The sequence below is a fragment of the Gopherus flavomarginatus genome, chromosome 4 (genome assembly GCF_025201925.1).
Source record: "Gopherus flavomarginatus isolate rGopFla2 chromosome 4, rGopFla2.mat.asm, whole genome shotgun sequence".
Taxonomy (NCBI): domain Eukaryota; kingdom Metazoa; phylum Chordata; order Testudines; family Testudinidae; genus Gopherus; species Gopherus flavomarginatus.
This window is the reverse complement of record NC_066620.1, coordinates 162,693,392-162,709,721: the sequence shown is the minus strand read 5'-3', so window position 1 is coordinate 162,709,721 and position 16,330 is coordinate 162,693,392. Positions and strand designations below refer to the sequence as shown.

Genomic DNA, 16,330 nt, shown 5'->3' with positions numbered 1-16,330 from the left:
ATACCTATGGTCCCTATACAATGCTTGACGAGAGAGAGGCACCTGAGAATGTGATCCACAAAAACCATCATGTTATGCATGGAGCCACCTAAACTAGCTAATAGCTGAGGCCGAGGAGAGAGGTGTTCCCAAAAAAAGTGTTAACTGTTAAATGTTTACAAAAATGTTTCCTCTTCTCTCTGCCATGGTGGACTTTCTGCCCCAAAATTACACCACTCTTCATGTGGGAGATGCTTGTCTGTGTGTGGGTTCCACTGCTGGAAAGCCCTGTCTTGGAGTTGGACACATTAGGCACCTAAGTCCACACGAAACATTTGTGGGAGGAGTAAGCAAGGCTGTCTTTCAACCTTTAGCCCAGTGGTTAGGATGTAAGAGATCCTTGTTCAATTTGCCCCTCTGCCTGGTGAGGTTCAAATTCCTTTGAAAAGATGTCCCACCTCTCAGCTGAGTTCCCTACTCGCTGGACTATAGATATATTTGTACTAGTTCTCTGGTCCAATGCCTATTTAATTACCGGTATATAAAGAAAGTGGAACAGCTTCAACAAGAGAGAATGAAAGCAACCCACAACAGAGGCACTGACCTGAGAAATGGCACAGACCTGTTTAAATCACTTTTCCTCATCAAGTGGAGGGGGGAATTGAACTGGGATCTCCCCAATCCTGGCTGAGTTCCCTTACCACTGGGTTAAAAGTTACAAGGAAAGCTGCCTTCCCCTTAGCTATTTTGTGTGGAGTTGAGCATGTTTAAAGCTAATGGATCAGCCTTGGAGACAAGGTACATGTTGCCCTGCCTAACTTCACCTGGTTTGCGGATCATACTGTGGCTCAGGCTAGCACTGTTTGGGCTCAGAGGCAGAAACACAGGTGCCTAAGGGACTTTTATAATGCAAATTTAGATACCAAGTGGTTTTAGGTGCCTACTGGGTTGAGCTGGCATTTTGTGGATCACAGTGGTGCCTAAATCAAGGATTTAAGTGCCTAAGTCCCTTTGTGGATCTGGACCTTAGTGCTGTGCGCTAAAGGCTTCATTCTGATCTTGTATCTCCAAGCATGGATGCTAGGATTCAGGGATTAAGAGCAGTATTGTTGTCCTTCAGGAAGCATGCTCTGGTCAGATATAGATATCCAATGTGCATAGGCTGAAAGAGCACTGTAATGGTTTTTGCTCATGGAGAGCATTGCCTCGTGGTCAGGGCTCAGTCTCTTCAAATTGTAGTGGGGACCCTTCCACTCCACCATGCTCTGTCCTAGAGCTCTATGAGGGCTATCAAAGGTATGACAGCCAGGGGCTCCTTAAGGCTGCTCTCCCTGGGCCACTTCTTACCATCCATTTATGGCAGGGAATCAGGTCACCGCTTGGCACCTCCTTGTGGCCATGTGTGGCATCAGCTTCCTCTCTCTGGGGACAGCAGCGGATGCCTTCTCCTGTGGCTTGATCCTCAGCCTGTCTCTCCCCTGCCAGGGGAGGCCCTAAACAAAACAAGGGGAATTAACACAAAAAATTGAGTCCATGTGGGGGAGGGAGGGAATGCCTCACTCTCAGGGTGTAGCTGACGCATGTCCTCCCTTCCCTCAGTTCTTGTAGGGAGAGATCCTGCCTTTCCTCAGCTCTTTTCTCAAGAGCTGCAAGTTGCAGATCTGCTCTCTTCCCTGGTCTGCTGCCAAGTGAGCTGTTCTGCTTTCTTTTCCCTCCTCCTCCAGTCTTTGCAATCTTGCAGGTGTGGCAGGGTGAAGCTGGCTGAGCCCAGAGCAGCACCTTAACCCCTTGTTGCCCAGTATACCCCATCACAAGCACCAAAATGAGGTATGATTGGACTTAAAGTGAAAGTTTTGAGACCTGCACAACAGTTTATTTGCAAACTCCCATCTGAAAATAATGTACCAGGAGAACATTTCATGTACTTCATACAATCCCTAGCCTCCTTGGGGGAAAAAAAATACACATAAGCCTCCTGTGATGCATAGTCAATAGAAAGATGTCTGTTTATGTGAGGTTTTTTTAGATATCATTGAGTTGTCTCAGAAATCAAAATATAGTGCCAGATTCTGATGTGAGTTACATTGATGCAACTCTTTTGAAGTCAACAGGCCCACACAATGCACAGTGACATGAAGTGGATTTATGACACTCCCTGGGATATTGTGTGTACACAGAAAAAGAATGCATTATGCTCCTCATTATGTAGGTTCTGGGAACTATATCCTGGATAATAAACCTCCTGCATTAAGAAATCCAAATATAATGTAAGTAACCTAACATAAATTAATTGTATTCTTCACGTTATTGCACTTCTCAAAACGTCACGTATCATGAGGATGTAAATTACTTTGGCGAGATATAAGAAGAGGTTGCAGCAGTTTCTATTTGTAGCATTATGTCTCACTGAAGTGAAAGTATATTAGACTTTGAATTTTCAACTGAAGCAGGTCACATCTAAGTGGCCTATCACAGACAAAAAGCGAGCAAGTGATATGCCTTTCACTCCAGTGAGAAAAGCTGATTCCATGCCACAAACTGCTTACTGTTACTGTATATATTGGTCAGATTCATAATATTAAGAAACATAGAATAGAATATCAGGGTTGGAAGGGACTTCAGGAGGTCATCTAGTCCAACCCCCTGCTCAAAGCAGGAGCAAACCCCCAGACAGATTTTTGCCCCAGATCCATAAATGGACTCCTCAAGGATTGAACTCACAACCCTGGGTTTAGTAGACTAATGCTCAAACCATTAAGCTATAATTTGAAGCTACAGAAATCACATATAGGATATGAAAATTGGGTATAAATAGTTACACTATTGTTATAAACAAGAAGAAACCTACCTGCCCATCTTTATTTTGCCCCTCACTCAGTATGACCTTGGGGAAGATGCTTAACTTCCTGGAGCCTCATCTTCAAAGTGAAGCTAATACTACTTACCCACCTTTATACAGTGCTTTGAGACCTTCTGATGAAAGGTACTATATAATGTAAGTGAACTTATTATTATTAATTATTTAGAGCTAAATGTTTGCCAGTCCTTATGCAGCTGCACACTTGCGAGGCAAGATGAGTAAAGCCCTCCTCTTTATAAGCCCACAGAAGGGATGCCCAGAATCACAGCACCTGCACCCCAGGAGGTAATGGGCTGCTACTGAGTTGCTTCCCTCAGAAGCACCTCTCTAAAAGGGAGGCAGGAAAAGGAGAAAAGCAGGTGGGGCGTTAGCATCACCCTCTACATGCCAGTCAGAGGGGCTTGCTAGCTATAGAGCTGCAGGGATAAGCTGCCCCCTTACACTCTGTCTAGACTAGGAAAACGAAGTGTACTTAGCCAACATATTAGCTAATACATGTTAACTGAGACATTTTCCGATATCACCAATTGTCTAGTATAGACAAAGACAGTGGTATTTAACCACACTTCTTGTGGTCAACCAAGCGGTTCTCCTCTAGGATTTATCCTGATTAGCTAACACATTTTTAAACAACCACCATTCTCTAAAGTAGATGCAATGTGGAGTTGAACAATGTCTCAACATGTTAGCTAGTATGTTTGCTAATCATATTTCATTTTCCCAGGCTAGATAGGGCCTTAAAAGGGGTGTGGGAGGTTATTATTTGTGCTACACTACACCTATCCTCTGCTAACATAGTTCCATTAAGAACCTTATGACAGTGACAGCAGCTCTAAAGGTATGTCTACACTGCAAGTGCTACAGCAGCAGTGCTGTACTGTAGTGTAGACACTTACTACAGCAATAGATGTGTTTTCCCATCGAGTGTAGTTTATCCACCCCTCCAAGAATTCTTCCATCCACGTAGCCGCATCTACAGTGGGGGTCAGGTAAACATAACTATGTCACATAGGGCATTAAGTTTCTCACAGCCCTGAGCAATTTATGTAGGTTGACCTAAGTGTTAGTGTTGACCAGCTTAAGTGATGTCAGGGCAGGGACCGTCCCTGTTCCGGAGAATCGGAGTCATAATGGTATGCCTCATACATCCATCTCTCCCTGATGCTGAGCAGAACTCTGGCGCATGAGAAAAACTGCTCTAAATGTACATTTATTTGGCTGTGTGATCAGTGAGATTTTTTTGTCTCCTGTTTAAAAACTGTAAAATGTTAAACTCATAGATTTCAAGGCCAGAAGTAACTATTGTGGTCACCTAGTCTGACCTCCTGTAAAACACCAGCCATGGAAGTTCCCCAAAATAATTCCTAGGACGTACCTTTTTGAAAAACATCCAATCTTGATTTAAAAATTTGTCATTGATGGATTCTCCATCATGACCCTGGGTAAGTTGTTCCAGTTGTTAATTACTCTCACTGATAAAAATTTATTAAGTATGTTATACCTTACTCTGCTAAACTGAAGAGCTCATTATTAAATATTTGTTCCCCATGTAGATACTTGCAGAGTATAATCAAGTCACCCTTAACCTTCTCTTTGTTAAACTGAATAGATTGAGCTCCTAGAGCCTATCACTGTAAGGCATGTATTCTAATCCTTTAATCAGCCTCATGGATCTTCTCTGAATCCTCTCCAATTTATCAACATCCTTCTTGAATTGTAAACACCAGAACAGGACACAGTAGTCTTGCAGCTGTCACATGAATGCCAAATATAGAGGTAAAATAACTTTGCTACTCTTACTCAAGATTCCCCTGTTTATGCATCCAAGCATTGCATTAGCCCTTTAGGCCTCTGGGAGTTCATGTTCAGTTGATTATCCACCACTGCCCCCAAATATACCAAAAAAAAATCACTGCAGTGTTTTCCTTGATATTATAAACAGAAAAAATCAGGGCTGTAAACTGTTAGTTTTTCTCATCAACCGCAATTCCCACATTTTGTACACTTTATATGTGGCATACAATTTAGCATTATATAGCTTAGTGGTGTCAGACACATTAGCCTGCTTGATGTATCCACATGACTCATGAGGCATAGTCAGATTCAGCAGTATCTACGCTTTTCTTTTCAAAAAGAAAGTTTCTTGCCCTTTTGATTGTGAAGAAAGCCTTCCAATTGTGAACCAAGTGTCACTGAAGTATTGTCATCTTCCTAAGTCTGCAGACCACCTGAAATAAGGACTCTGAGCTTCAACCACTGTGAAGGTTGAACTCTAAAAGGTGTTAACTCTAAAACCTAATGATGATGCTGATGCTCTTATAATGACTTTCAGAACAGATGGAACTCCATCACAGCCTAACATACACTGTTCACATATGTCTTGATCTAACACCCATTGAAGACAATGAAATTCTTTCCATTGACTTCAATAAGGGAGTTTGAGTCAGACTGTAAATGAACTACCATCACCTAACAACTATTCTGCCCTTCACTCTGCACCCACTCCAATCTTATTCACATGTATTCCCCTCCATGCTGTGCATATCTGGCCTGAAAATGTTTAATAATAATATAACAGTTACAGGATTGTATTGCTCCTCTCCTTGTCATTTGGAAGAAAACATCAGGAAAAGCTACTGCTATTCTGCAGCCTTAGACAAACCCTCCATTTTTAATTTCCACAAAGAACTTCTGACCTCATCTTTTTAAGACCCTGGCAATATGCTCTTTAACAGGGGTCCCTTATTGCTAAGGATACTTGTAAATAATGGTAAAATTTGACAGATTGCTCAGGTTGGTCACAGGGAAAATATCAGTTTTCAAAGTTTCTTCTAGCTCATAATAAATCTATACAAATAATTTATATAATCTGAATAAATGATTACCAAAACTTATGCCTATTTTGTGAAGAGTAAAGCTAATAAAAATGATCATAAAACTCTGAACACAGGAACACGTGTATAAACTGGTCATGAATACATTCATGAGAACTGATCATGAATAAATATAGGCTAGAAATTAGAAGGTTTCTAAACATCAAAGGAATGAGGTTCTGGAACAGTCTTCCGACAGGAATACTGGGGGCTAACAACTTAACTGGTTTTAAGATTGAACTTGATATGCTTATGAAAGGAATTATAGGAAGTGGTTACCTGTAATAGCAGGGAAGTGGACTCAGTAATTCGGGTGATTCCGTCCAATCCTATGTCCTGTTTTAACATAAACACTTTATTATTAATGTTACCCTCATATTTTTGCCTTCTACTGAATATCTTGTAATGGTAATGTATAACATTGATTTAATTAATATGTTATTTCTATCACAACTGAAATACTACTAAACTCAACACTGAAAATATAAATAACAGATTCCTTTTAACATAGCTAGACTCTTTACATGACTCTTTTATTGTTTGCCACATAGGTTAGAAATAACAGGCAAAATCTCTGTCATAAAGAGAGTCACAAATGAGCCTGATCACCCAGCATCAACATAGAGAGTACTTGTTTACAAAATAGTAATGTGATCTCTCTGTAGCTTGATTCTTCAGCACAATATTAAGTATTATCAGGTATTTTATATACTCTCCTTTTCACTCTCAACAAACACTGCAAAAGTGTTTTGTAACAGAAGCAACATTCAGAGCAGAGAATAATGACCAATACTCTCATGTCCAGATCATCTCCTCATGTGGAGAAAACAATAGGAAGCAGGAAAGAGGAGAAGAAATTATTCTGTGGAATTGGCAATAAAGCTGGTCAGAAAACACTTAATTTCAAAATGTTTCTACAAAAACAAAGATAATTTTTTACAAATATTTTCCTCCTTTTTGACCAACGCTAATTTATTTGCAATCATTCCCTCAGGGGGGACTGATTTGGGAAGGAATGGAGTTGAAAGGAAGTGCAACCTTCCACCTCTGTTCATCCTGGGAAAGGAAACCCTAGATCTCACAAGTAGGGCAAAGCCATCCCATGTTGCCCTCCTCCCCTTGGCAGCACGCGTGTAGCAGAAAGGCAAAGAATTAACTCCAGATCAACTTTCTACAGGGAAATCGACAAGTTTAGTCAGAGATAAAGCCATGGAAAGTTGTTAGTCTTCTGCGCTGATGTTTCTGTTCCCCAAATTTGTGTGAGGTCCTGACTCCCTGCAATTCTTGTAGAGGAGCTTCTGTAGAGGCCCTGGCAGGGAAAGAGACAATACTATGGATCAAATGCCCCTTGCACAAGTATGTGTCTCTCAGCTAACAGTAAGGGAGGAATGTTCTGTTCCATAGTTTGTTGACATTATGTATAAACAAACATGGGTTCCCACAACTTTAATAACAATGGATCTGTACCATCCCGTACCATATGGGAATTACCAAGCAGGGGCCAGGAAACTCCTTGAGTTTCAATCCCTTACTTTTTCTGCAGCTCATTTCCTCAGATGGCAGGAGTTATCTTCCCCATACTTTGTGAGACAGGCTCTCAAATCCCGTTCATGGCTTGAGATCCATGTACATCCTCTTCATAGCTGCCCAGGTCAGCCCTTTCCCATTCCATAGCAACACAGTTGCTTCCAGAGCCATATTTCCCTTCTATCATGATTGATCTCTGCTCCCAAACTCCTATCAGGGGATAAATCATAAAATAGTCAGAATAAGATAATATTAAGGAGGTTGGTAATATCTTATGTTTCCCAGACCCCAAGAAATATGAAGAAGTGGTCATCCTCTCTCACCTCATTTCTTTCTCTTCTGCTGTGCTCCAGCTCTGTGCTGTAGCTGCAGAAGTACATCTGTGGGATCATGCCATGGAGTCGTTACTCCCTTCTTCCATAGCTCCAGCTTAGATGCACCTGACTGTCTTTGTGCATGGTAGTGGAAGGAATGATCAAGGCTGCTGTGTTTTACTTAGGACCATACTTTGTGCGAAAGGGTGGTCAGGAATTATTACAGAGTGATTATAACAACTAACATATGCTAATTATTATAGTGTTTCTCCTACGAATCCTATTTTTCAGGGTTTAGTATCTCATCTGTTTCAAACCACACTGTACTAAAACTTAGTTTCCAGTACAGGTGCACATTTGTTTTTCAAAAAACAACAACATGTAAATAGGATTCATTTTCAATTTAGAGATCAGCAAGGAAACAAAATTTTCAGGGATTTCTACTTTTTTTTGGCCTCCCACAAGCTCAGTGGGCAATATGTGGTATTAGATGTTTTTGTCCAACATATTTACTTTCATTTTGATATTTTAATAATGTCATTTTTATAAATTATATGAGAATAAACTTCTGAATTTCCAGGGTTTTGCAAAAATATTTCTGTGTAATATTGTTGCATGTAGTGTTTGCCCTCTAATCTTTTTTCCCAACTAGCAAAGCCTATAGTGATGCCCAGTTGGTTGTAGTACACTATTAATATTCAGAAGATTGATCGCAGTAAGAATTATGTGCACAAAGTCATGCCCATTATGTGCATGAAGTCTGTGTGGACATGCAAAGGTTTAAGGGGAAGTATATACTTCCCAAGTCTCTCTGTGGCTTCTCTGAGCTTAAGTCAGTGTGGGAGTTGGGAGGATTGGGGAGTGATGGAGCCTTGGCTCTATTCTTCCCAACCTGCCAGCCAGCACAGCTGGACAGGTTTGGGGAAGTAGTAATTTGCTACTTGTAAGGACCATAAACTCTTCTGGAGCAAGGGAAGGATCACAATTCTGAAGTATGATTCCTTACCTGTGCTTCTCACAACTGCATACCACCCTTTATGAAGAGTACACTGAAAAGACAGAATCTGGACCTAAAGACCAAATATTGCCTTATCTCTATGTGCACTGATCTCAGTTGATAGTAGGAGTTAATGCAAAAATCAAAAGAAGTATATTTCTTTATTTCAGTTTATAAACCTCCATGGGCACCTATTTAATGATCAGTGAAAGTTACATACATTAACATAAGCAACAGTCCTACAATGTAATATTATAGGTGCAGCTAGTAGCAATATCCACAGTTTAGATTGTCCAACACCTTCCATAATAAGACTCTGTTTTATTTGCTTATAAGTTTGTCAAAATTTAACCATTTCAGCTGAAATTTTCTGTGCCAAGTGTCTGCTTCAGGCCAAAGTGGCATTTGTTTCTTTATGTTTCATTTTCCAAATTCAGCAAAAACAGCCCAGCCATTTCTGAGTAAAAGGTTAGAGGAAAATATGTTGTTTTGCCCATGTTAAAAGTTTCATAGAATCATAGAATATTAGGGTTGGAAAGGACCTCAGGAGGTCATCTAGTTCACCCCCCTGCTCAAAGCAGGACCAATTCCCAACTAAATCATCCCAGCCAGAGCTTTGTCAAGCCTGGCCTTAAAAACCTCAAAAAATGATTTCACTGAGAAGCTGTAGTGACAGGGAATTCAAATTTGGCAAAAGGCACAATGCCTTTTGCCATCTCCATGAACTTCTGTCAAAATTTGACCAAGAGATAAGCTTCTAAAGATTGTAATTTGCATGTGCTCAGGAGAGTTTTGTTATGGTTTGGCAATATTATTTTCTGAGCATTATTTTCTCAGCATTACTTCTGTACCAAGTATGCTCCACCCCACAAAGCTCCTACATATCAACCAGAATGAGCCTGTTCCATCGCACAGCTTGACTGAGTATGTGCCATTCTAGGGGCTGAGCAGGACTTTCCCTGCTGTTGCTCCTCCTGGTTGCCAGGGGTCACTATGGTGCTGGACACTAGAACTGAGAGCTGGGAGACTCTTTCCTGTGCTGTCTATGCTCTTCCTGCTAATATCAAAGCCGTGTCAAGGAGGAGGAATCTTTCTAACTGAAATGCAAAAGGGGTTAAGAGCAGAGATCAGAAAAAAGGATGATAGAACCCAGCAGCACCTAGAATCAGAGGGAGCAGAGATAGGAGCTCAGGGAGAGATAAGTGCACAGAGTAGGTGTGGACAGATACAAATGGTACTCTAGCCGCTACAACACATTTCCCTGCAGAACATAGAATTAAACCCAGTATTCTTGAGTTCCAGTGTTCTTCTGCTGCAGAATCTAACTGTGAAACCAAGAAGGCAAAGTATGCGTCTCTGTATGAGCAGTGAATGAGGCAATGGTCCTGTGGAAAAAATAGTATATGATCATGTAATTAAAAACTGTATCATAAAACATATGTACAAGGGGGTGAATTAAGGTGTCACCAACTACCTTAGTTCTGGCATTTCTTAACTTCTAAGCACTGAACTGTGCACCATATTATTTAACTAACATAGATTTTTTTTTTGTATTTAACAATGTAAAGGGCTGCTCATCCTACCTTAAAACACAACTATCCACCATCAAACACATTGCTAAAGTATCACACACAGGGCCAGCTTGTAAACCCCTTATTCACATTGGTGATCAATTACCCAGACAGATAGTTCTGATGGTCTCTCTATTTACTAGTGTGGCCCAAAAGTAAACAAGCTGGCCCATAATAAACCCCTCCTATTTTGTATTATCAGACAGGACTCCGAGTAGAATAATATGGTAGTTGCTGTATGTTATGTGATAAGTCCATTGTTAAGTGAGTAGTTTTGACAGCAGTGCTACTGCAGAATTTTATAATTTTTTTATGTAGAGAAAATAGCACTGCAGTTAATAGGACATTTGTACCCTTAATTTCAACAAAACATATCAATAATAAGTGGGTAGATTGTGTCATGATACCAAGAAAAGTAAGGTAAGCAAAATGAGGTTGCTAGCACATCAGATGTGGCCAAATCATCAGTCTGTTATCAGTTTTGTCAGTTGTGCCTCTGCGAATTAATCTTACTATAGAAAAATGCCCCTACATAATATTTTACCATACAAAGTCCCATTTCAAAATCTAAGCCACTAGCCCCATTGTTTCCAGAATGAGAATATTTTTAAGTATATCACATAAAATTGCATGGAAAGTTACTGAATAGTAAAAATAATTGTTTCTGGTGTATTATGTTCTGTCTACCCTGAGGGACTTAGACTGACATTCTAAACAGCTTCAAACAGCCATCATTCTCAAAATAATCAACCAGCCACAGAAATGCGTCTCGCTGTCATCAAAATGTGGAATTTCTCCCCCAAAAATAAAGAGGTGAAAGAAGGGCAATATTGAATATGTGATAGTTTAAATTTCAATATCTCACAATCCTGCATCAAAAGGGAGAAAAAAGGTAAGGGTGGTATTTTTGAAAGCACTCAGATTGGCCAAACTTTGCTACTGTTGACATCAATGGGAGTTTTACTCTTGAGTTCAACAGGAGCAGTTAGGCCAGCACTGAGAACTTTTGAAAAATCCTAGCCTAAATCTTTAAAGTATTTCTAGTATCGTTCTTTTGTGAAATATGTGACATATATAGAATGCATGATGGTTTTGTCATAAACAGATAAGTAAGAGTTAATAGAACAAAACTGCTTCATATCTCTTTTGCGTGGAAAGGGTTAACAAGAACAGTGAGCCTGGCTGTCACCTGACCCAAGGACCAATGGGAGGACAGGATACTTTCAAATCTTGAGGGAGGGAAGTTTTTGTGTGTGCTGTTAGTGTTTGGTTGTTGTTCACTCTGGGGGCTCAGAGGGAGCAGATGTGCAACCAGGTTTCTCTCCAATCTCTCCAATACAGGCTCTTATAAGTTCAGACTAGTGAGTACTAGGTAGATAAAGCGAGTTAGGCTTATGTTTGTTTTCCTTATTTGCAAATGTGTATTTGGTTGGAAGAAGTTCAAATGTGCATTTGGCTGAAAGGAGTTTAATTGTGTATTTGGCTGAAAGGAGTTCAAATTTGTATTTTTGCTGAAAGGATTTTAATTTGTACTTGTATACTTAGGCTGGGAGGGTGTTCCCAGTGTCTATAGCTGAAAGACCCTGTACCTATTCCATTTTTTAAAAAATTTAAAAAGATAATTTTTACTGTTTTTTCTTTCTTTAATTAAAAGCTTTTCTTGTTTAAGAACCTAATTGTTTTTTTATTCTGGTGAGACCCCAGGGGACTGGGTCTGGATTCACCAGGGAATTGGTGGGGAGAAAGGAGGGAAGAGGGAGAGAGAGGCTGATTTCTCTCTGTGTCAGGATTACTTTCTCTCAGGAAGAGTCTGGGAGGGGGAAAGAGAAGGAGGGAGGAAGGTGAATTGTCCTCTCTGTTTTGTGATTCAAGGAGTTTGAATCACACAGTGATCTTCCAGGGTAACCCAGGGAGGGGAAGCCTGGGAGAGGCAACGGTGGGGGAAAGGGTTTACTTTCCTTGTGTTGAGATCCAGAGGGTCTGGGTCTTAGGGGTCCCCGGGCAAGGTTTTGGGGGGACCAGAGTGTACCAGGCACTGGAATTCCTGGTTGGTGGCAGCGCTACAGGTTCTAAGCTGGGATTGAGCTTAGAGGAATTCATGCTGGTACCCCATCTTTTGGACGCTAAGGTTCAGAGTGGGGATTATACCATGACAGGTTTGGTGTAACATAGTGGTTTTATTGGTAGCCATTTGCAATCACTGGTTCAACTCATTTGTGACTTTATCTCCTGAAAGCAGAATCAGACCCACTGATTAAATGGAGCAAAGAATCCTGTGGCACCTTATAGACTAACAGACTTTTGGAGCATGAGCTTTCGTGGGTGAATACCCACTTCCTCACATGCATCTGAGGAAGTGGGTATTCACCCACGAAAGCTCATGCTCCAAAACATCTGTTAGTCTATAAGGTGCCACAGGATTCTTTGCTGCTTTTACAGATCCAGACTAACACGGCTACCCTCTGATACTTGATTAAATGGAGTGTCCTGTTTTACACTAGTTTAATTGTGATCAGAATCAAGGCTATTTTGTTTTAAATAGAATTGGTCTATATAGCTGTCTACAGGTTTTTTTATTATTATAACTCAACTAGTGCTATTCATTGGAAACAATCTTGAAATATTTAGTGTTAAATGGATGCTTTGTGCATGCAAAACACAGGTTAAATTCAGTGTACTAAATTCAGAGTGTACTAAATTCAGAGTGAATAATACTGTCCTTATGTTTTAAAACATGTCAATTTCTCTTAAGCTATCATTTGTCTTAAATATTTAATCAGCTCAGATAAATGTACTTCATTTGGCCTTAACTGTGTGCCACAATAAAATAAGAGAAAGGAAAGCTAATAAAATAAAATTGTAAGGTGAACCAGAAGATATGTTTCAGAATTTATTATAGTTTAAATAAAATGTATGAGCATTTTTTAAAGTGGATGTTGGTATAGTATTGTTTGGCTTTGTGCAAGGGACAATGTGTGAATAGAGGCTACTAAAGGAAAGCTTTAGTAGTTGGAGATTTGGTGATTTTCTTTCATCTGAGATTCCTCTATTGTGTCTGTGTTTGTTTTTTATGTGCAACTGATTTGAAGGGAATATGATACAAGTGTTGCCTTTGGGCACTAAAAAAGCTAGTGGTGTAAGATGCCAATGTGGAAGAGTGTGAATTGTACTCTGAATGGGAATTAGGAATCACAAATTTCCGCTTCCTGAGGGCCATGGCTTGGAGAAATCACACCCATGTGGGTTGTCAGAGGCAGAAGAGGTGAACAGAAGAGTGATCCTGGTGAATGAAAATTAAATGTAGTTATTTCCTCCCCCCCTTCCTGTTTCCTTTTCTCATTTCAAGTCATTTAGTGACCTAGAGTGAAATAGATAAGAACTGACAACACATGCTGTTACTAGCTGCAGTGTCTCCATTTGATCCCTAGACATGGGGGGGAAGAAATCCAATGGTTATTCTCTAAATATGACCTATGTAAAGACAACAGGCTTGATTTAGTTGAAACCGAGCCCTTTAGCCTGCGTTTCACAGGCAGGGGAGTTGGGGTTTTCCCCTCTCTCTCGCTTTCCGCACAAAGAAAACGTGGGTCGATACCATTTTTATTGTTCAGCTGGGGTGGATTTGAGCATTTTGAATGTCTACTTAAATCGGAGGCTGGTTTAGTTTTTTTTTGGGGGGGGGTGGAAAGTCCTATTAAAACGACCCCTTTGGCTTGGGGTTAGCTCGGTACTGTTGCCCCCAAATAAACAGGGAAGGGGGCAGGGAGATGGGGAAAGGTGAGTTGGGCTGAGCGATGTCTGGAGGGCGAACTCGTGTCTCTTGGCGATGTTGTGGGCTGCTGTGCTGAAATCCGCCCCTCCGCTGGAGCTGAGGCAAAGGCAATAGTCGGAGGCATCTGATGTTGCCGTTTCCAGGGTGAAATTTCCAAGGCTGATCGTTTAAAAAAAAACCACAAAAATAGCCAGAAGAGCGGAAGATCCGGCATCTTCCAATGCAACCAGTGTAACCTAGACAGACATTTTAAAGCCATCTGCATTTAAACTAACCACGCACACAAAAGAGACAACACTAACGACCACCTCACAAAACAAGGCGCAAGAGACAGACAGAGCTGGTATGAAAAAGAAACAAGCCTGTCTCCCCCCCGCCCCCAACCCCCGATCAGTTTTTGCAGTGATCTGATGAGGCTAGGAAGTGGCTGGCCGGCCGTGCACCAGGCTGCTGCTGGTAGCAGAGGGCTCTCCAGAGCTAGGCGAGGTTTCAGCACGAAGAACGCTGGACAGCTCACTGCACGCAGCTTAGCCGTCTCCCTGCCTTTTCTCCCCCTCTCCCCTCGCATTACTGTACAGCTGGAGATGCATCTAAATTAAGTCCTATTGAACAACAAGTAGATCTCTTCTGTCCGGGAACTACCCTAGACTCTCCTCTCAAATAAACTGCATTTTCGCTTCATGGAATTGACCGTCAGGCATAATTATCCCGATTTCTCTCTCTCTCTCTCTCCTTTGCAGGAACGACTCTTTGGGAACCTGGTCCACCCAGGGATGTAAAACTGTGCTTACCGATGCATCCCATACGAAATGCTTATGTGATCGTCTCTCTACCTTCGCCATTTTGGCTCAGCAACCTAGAGAAATAGTAAGTAACAAAGAAAAAAAATCCAGATTTAATGCAAAAGCAGGAAGATTTGTTGTCCAGCTTCCTTGTCAGGTAGATTTCGGACGTTGCATCGAGGAATTGTTTAAATACTGCAGGCTGGCAAAATGTTGTTAGTCTCCTGTTATCTACAGTAGCTCAGATAAATGAATTCCAGATTCTGTGATATAACTAAATCCTAGTCAACTTCGGACGGCTTCCATCTCAGTATTTTATAGGAAAGCCTTCTAATTGTAATGCAAATGTGTCAAAAACTTTCATATTGAACGATTATCAACTTAACAGCCTTTTTCAAGGGTGTTATCCTTTCAAGAGGCATGTAGAAGGTTTTATTGCTGTTAGTAGAACGAAAACCCTAGATAAGGTAGTTAAACAGATTGCAGATCTGCACTGGACATGTTTAGTACAGGTTTTCTGTGTTGTCTGTTAACATCTTTAAGAAAAATAACAAAGTTTGCATGGAAAGGAGTGACATAAAATGTAGAAGCAACCACTCTAAGTATTACTGCATTTAAAAATAGTCTAAAAAGCAAATCGTTTTGAAGTTGAACCCCAAAGGGCAATTATTTGCTTTTCCTCTTTTTGGAAGTGTATGATCAGAGATTGTTTTTAGCAGTAAGCTTCAGCTGTTTGGAAACAAAGTGATTGAAATAAAGCATGACTTTCTGTGTAAAATCTGGCCTAAAAGTACATTAGCCTTAGCTCTTGTATGGTTGATGAAAGATATCTTGATATAATGTAATTTACAATGCATACTTGAGACTTTTAAACGGCATATTGATAAGCCATATAGAACATTTTGCCAAACTTTTATGTCTAAATCCTTTAATTTGCATTAGCCAATATCATGTTAATTTTAAAATACACACAGATATCCCTAATGCATAATAGTGATGTCTGAGACTAATTGTTTTACAGCAAGCAAGTTTGTTTTTTCAAGGTCATGTATTTATTTTTCAACTGTTATTAATTCAGAATAGCACAGATTAAATAATTCTAGATTTCCAAGTTCTTCAGAAGAAGCATACAATATTTTTGTGTTCCCTTACATTGTCATTTCTTCTATATGATCAGAGGCCCAAGAAAACTAAGCATGTGAGAATACTGGATTTCAGACAAAGTTATTAAAAGTCCTAAAGTTTGGTAATTCTGCAGTGAACATGAATCAGATCTTGGATGAAGTACTGGATGATATTTAATAGCTGTCAATAAAACAAGCTATTTGTTTAGCACATTATTTTCAAAATATTTCTACCTTTCAAGGAAAATAAGTATTTACATTAATTTTAACTAGGGTGCCTTTTAAACCTAAATTAATATTGTGGTGTCCTACTAAGTTGTAATATCATCATTTTCTTTATTTTACAAAACATTATGTAGTGGTATAATAAAACATTTTAAGGCTCTAAGGCCTCTCTGGATGGCATCAGTAGTTAAAGAGATCTCAGAGATGTGTATGGATCAAATTGGGAAATAAGTTGGAAGGAGTACATGTGTGCTTCATACCTTATATCACCAAGGCTGGCTATGATACAGTAGCTGTTTTAGGCAT

At 40.2% G+C, this 16,330-nt stretch overlaps 1 protein-coding gene across 1 annotated transcript in view; it reads left to right on the top strand.

The window, feature by feature from the left end:
• The window catches only part of ADGRB3 (adhesion G protein-coupled receptor B3), a 636,306-nt gene that overhangs the window by 508,730 nt on the left and 111,246 nt on the right, over positions 1 to 16,330 (top strand). Inside the window, exon 17 of the mRNA XM_050951631.1 lies at positions 14,634 to 14,760. Within this exon, the coding sequence (XP_050807588.1) occupies positions 14,634 to 14,760 (127 nt within the window). The remainder of the gene's footprint in view (positions 1 to 14,633; positions 14,761 to 16,330) is intronic.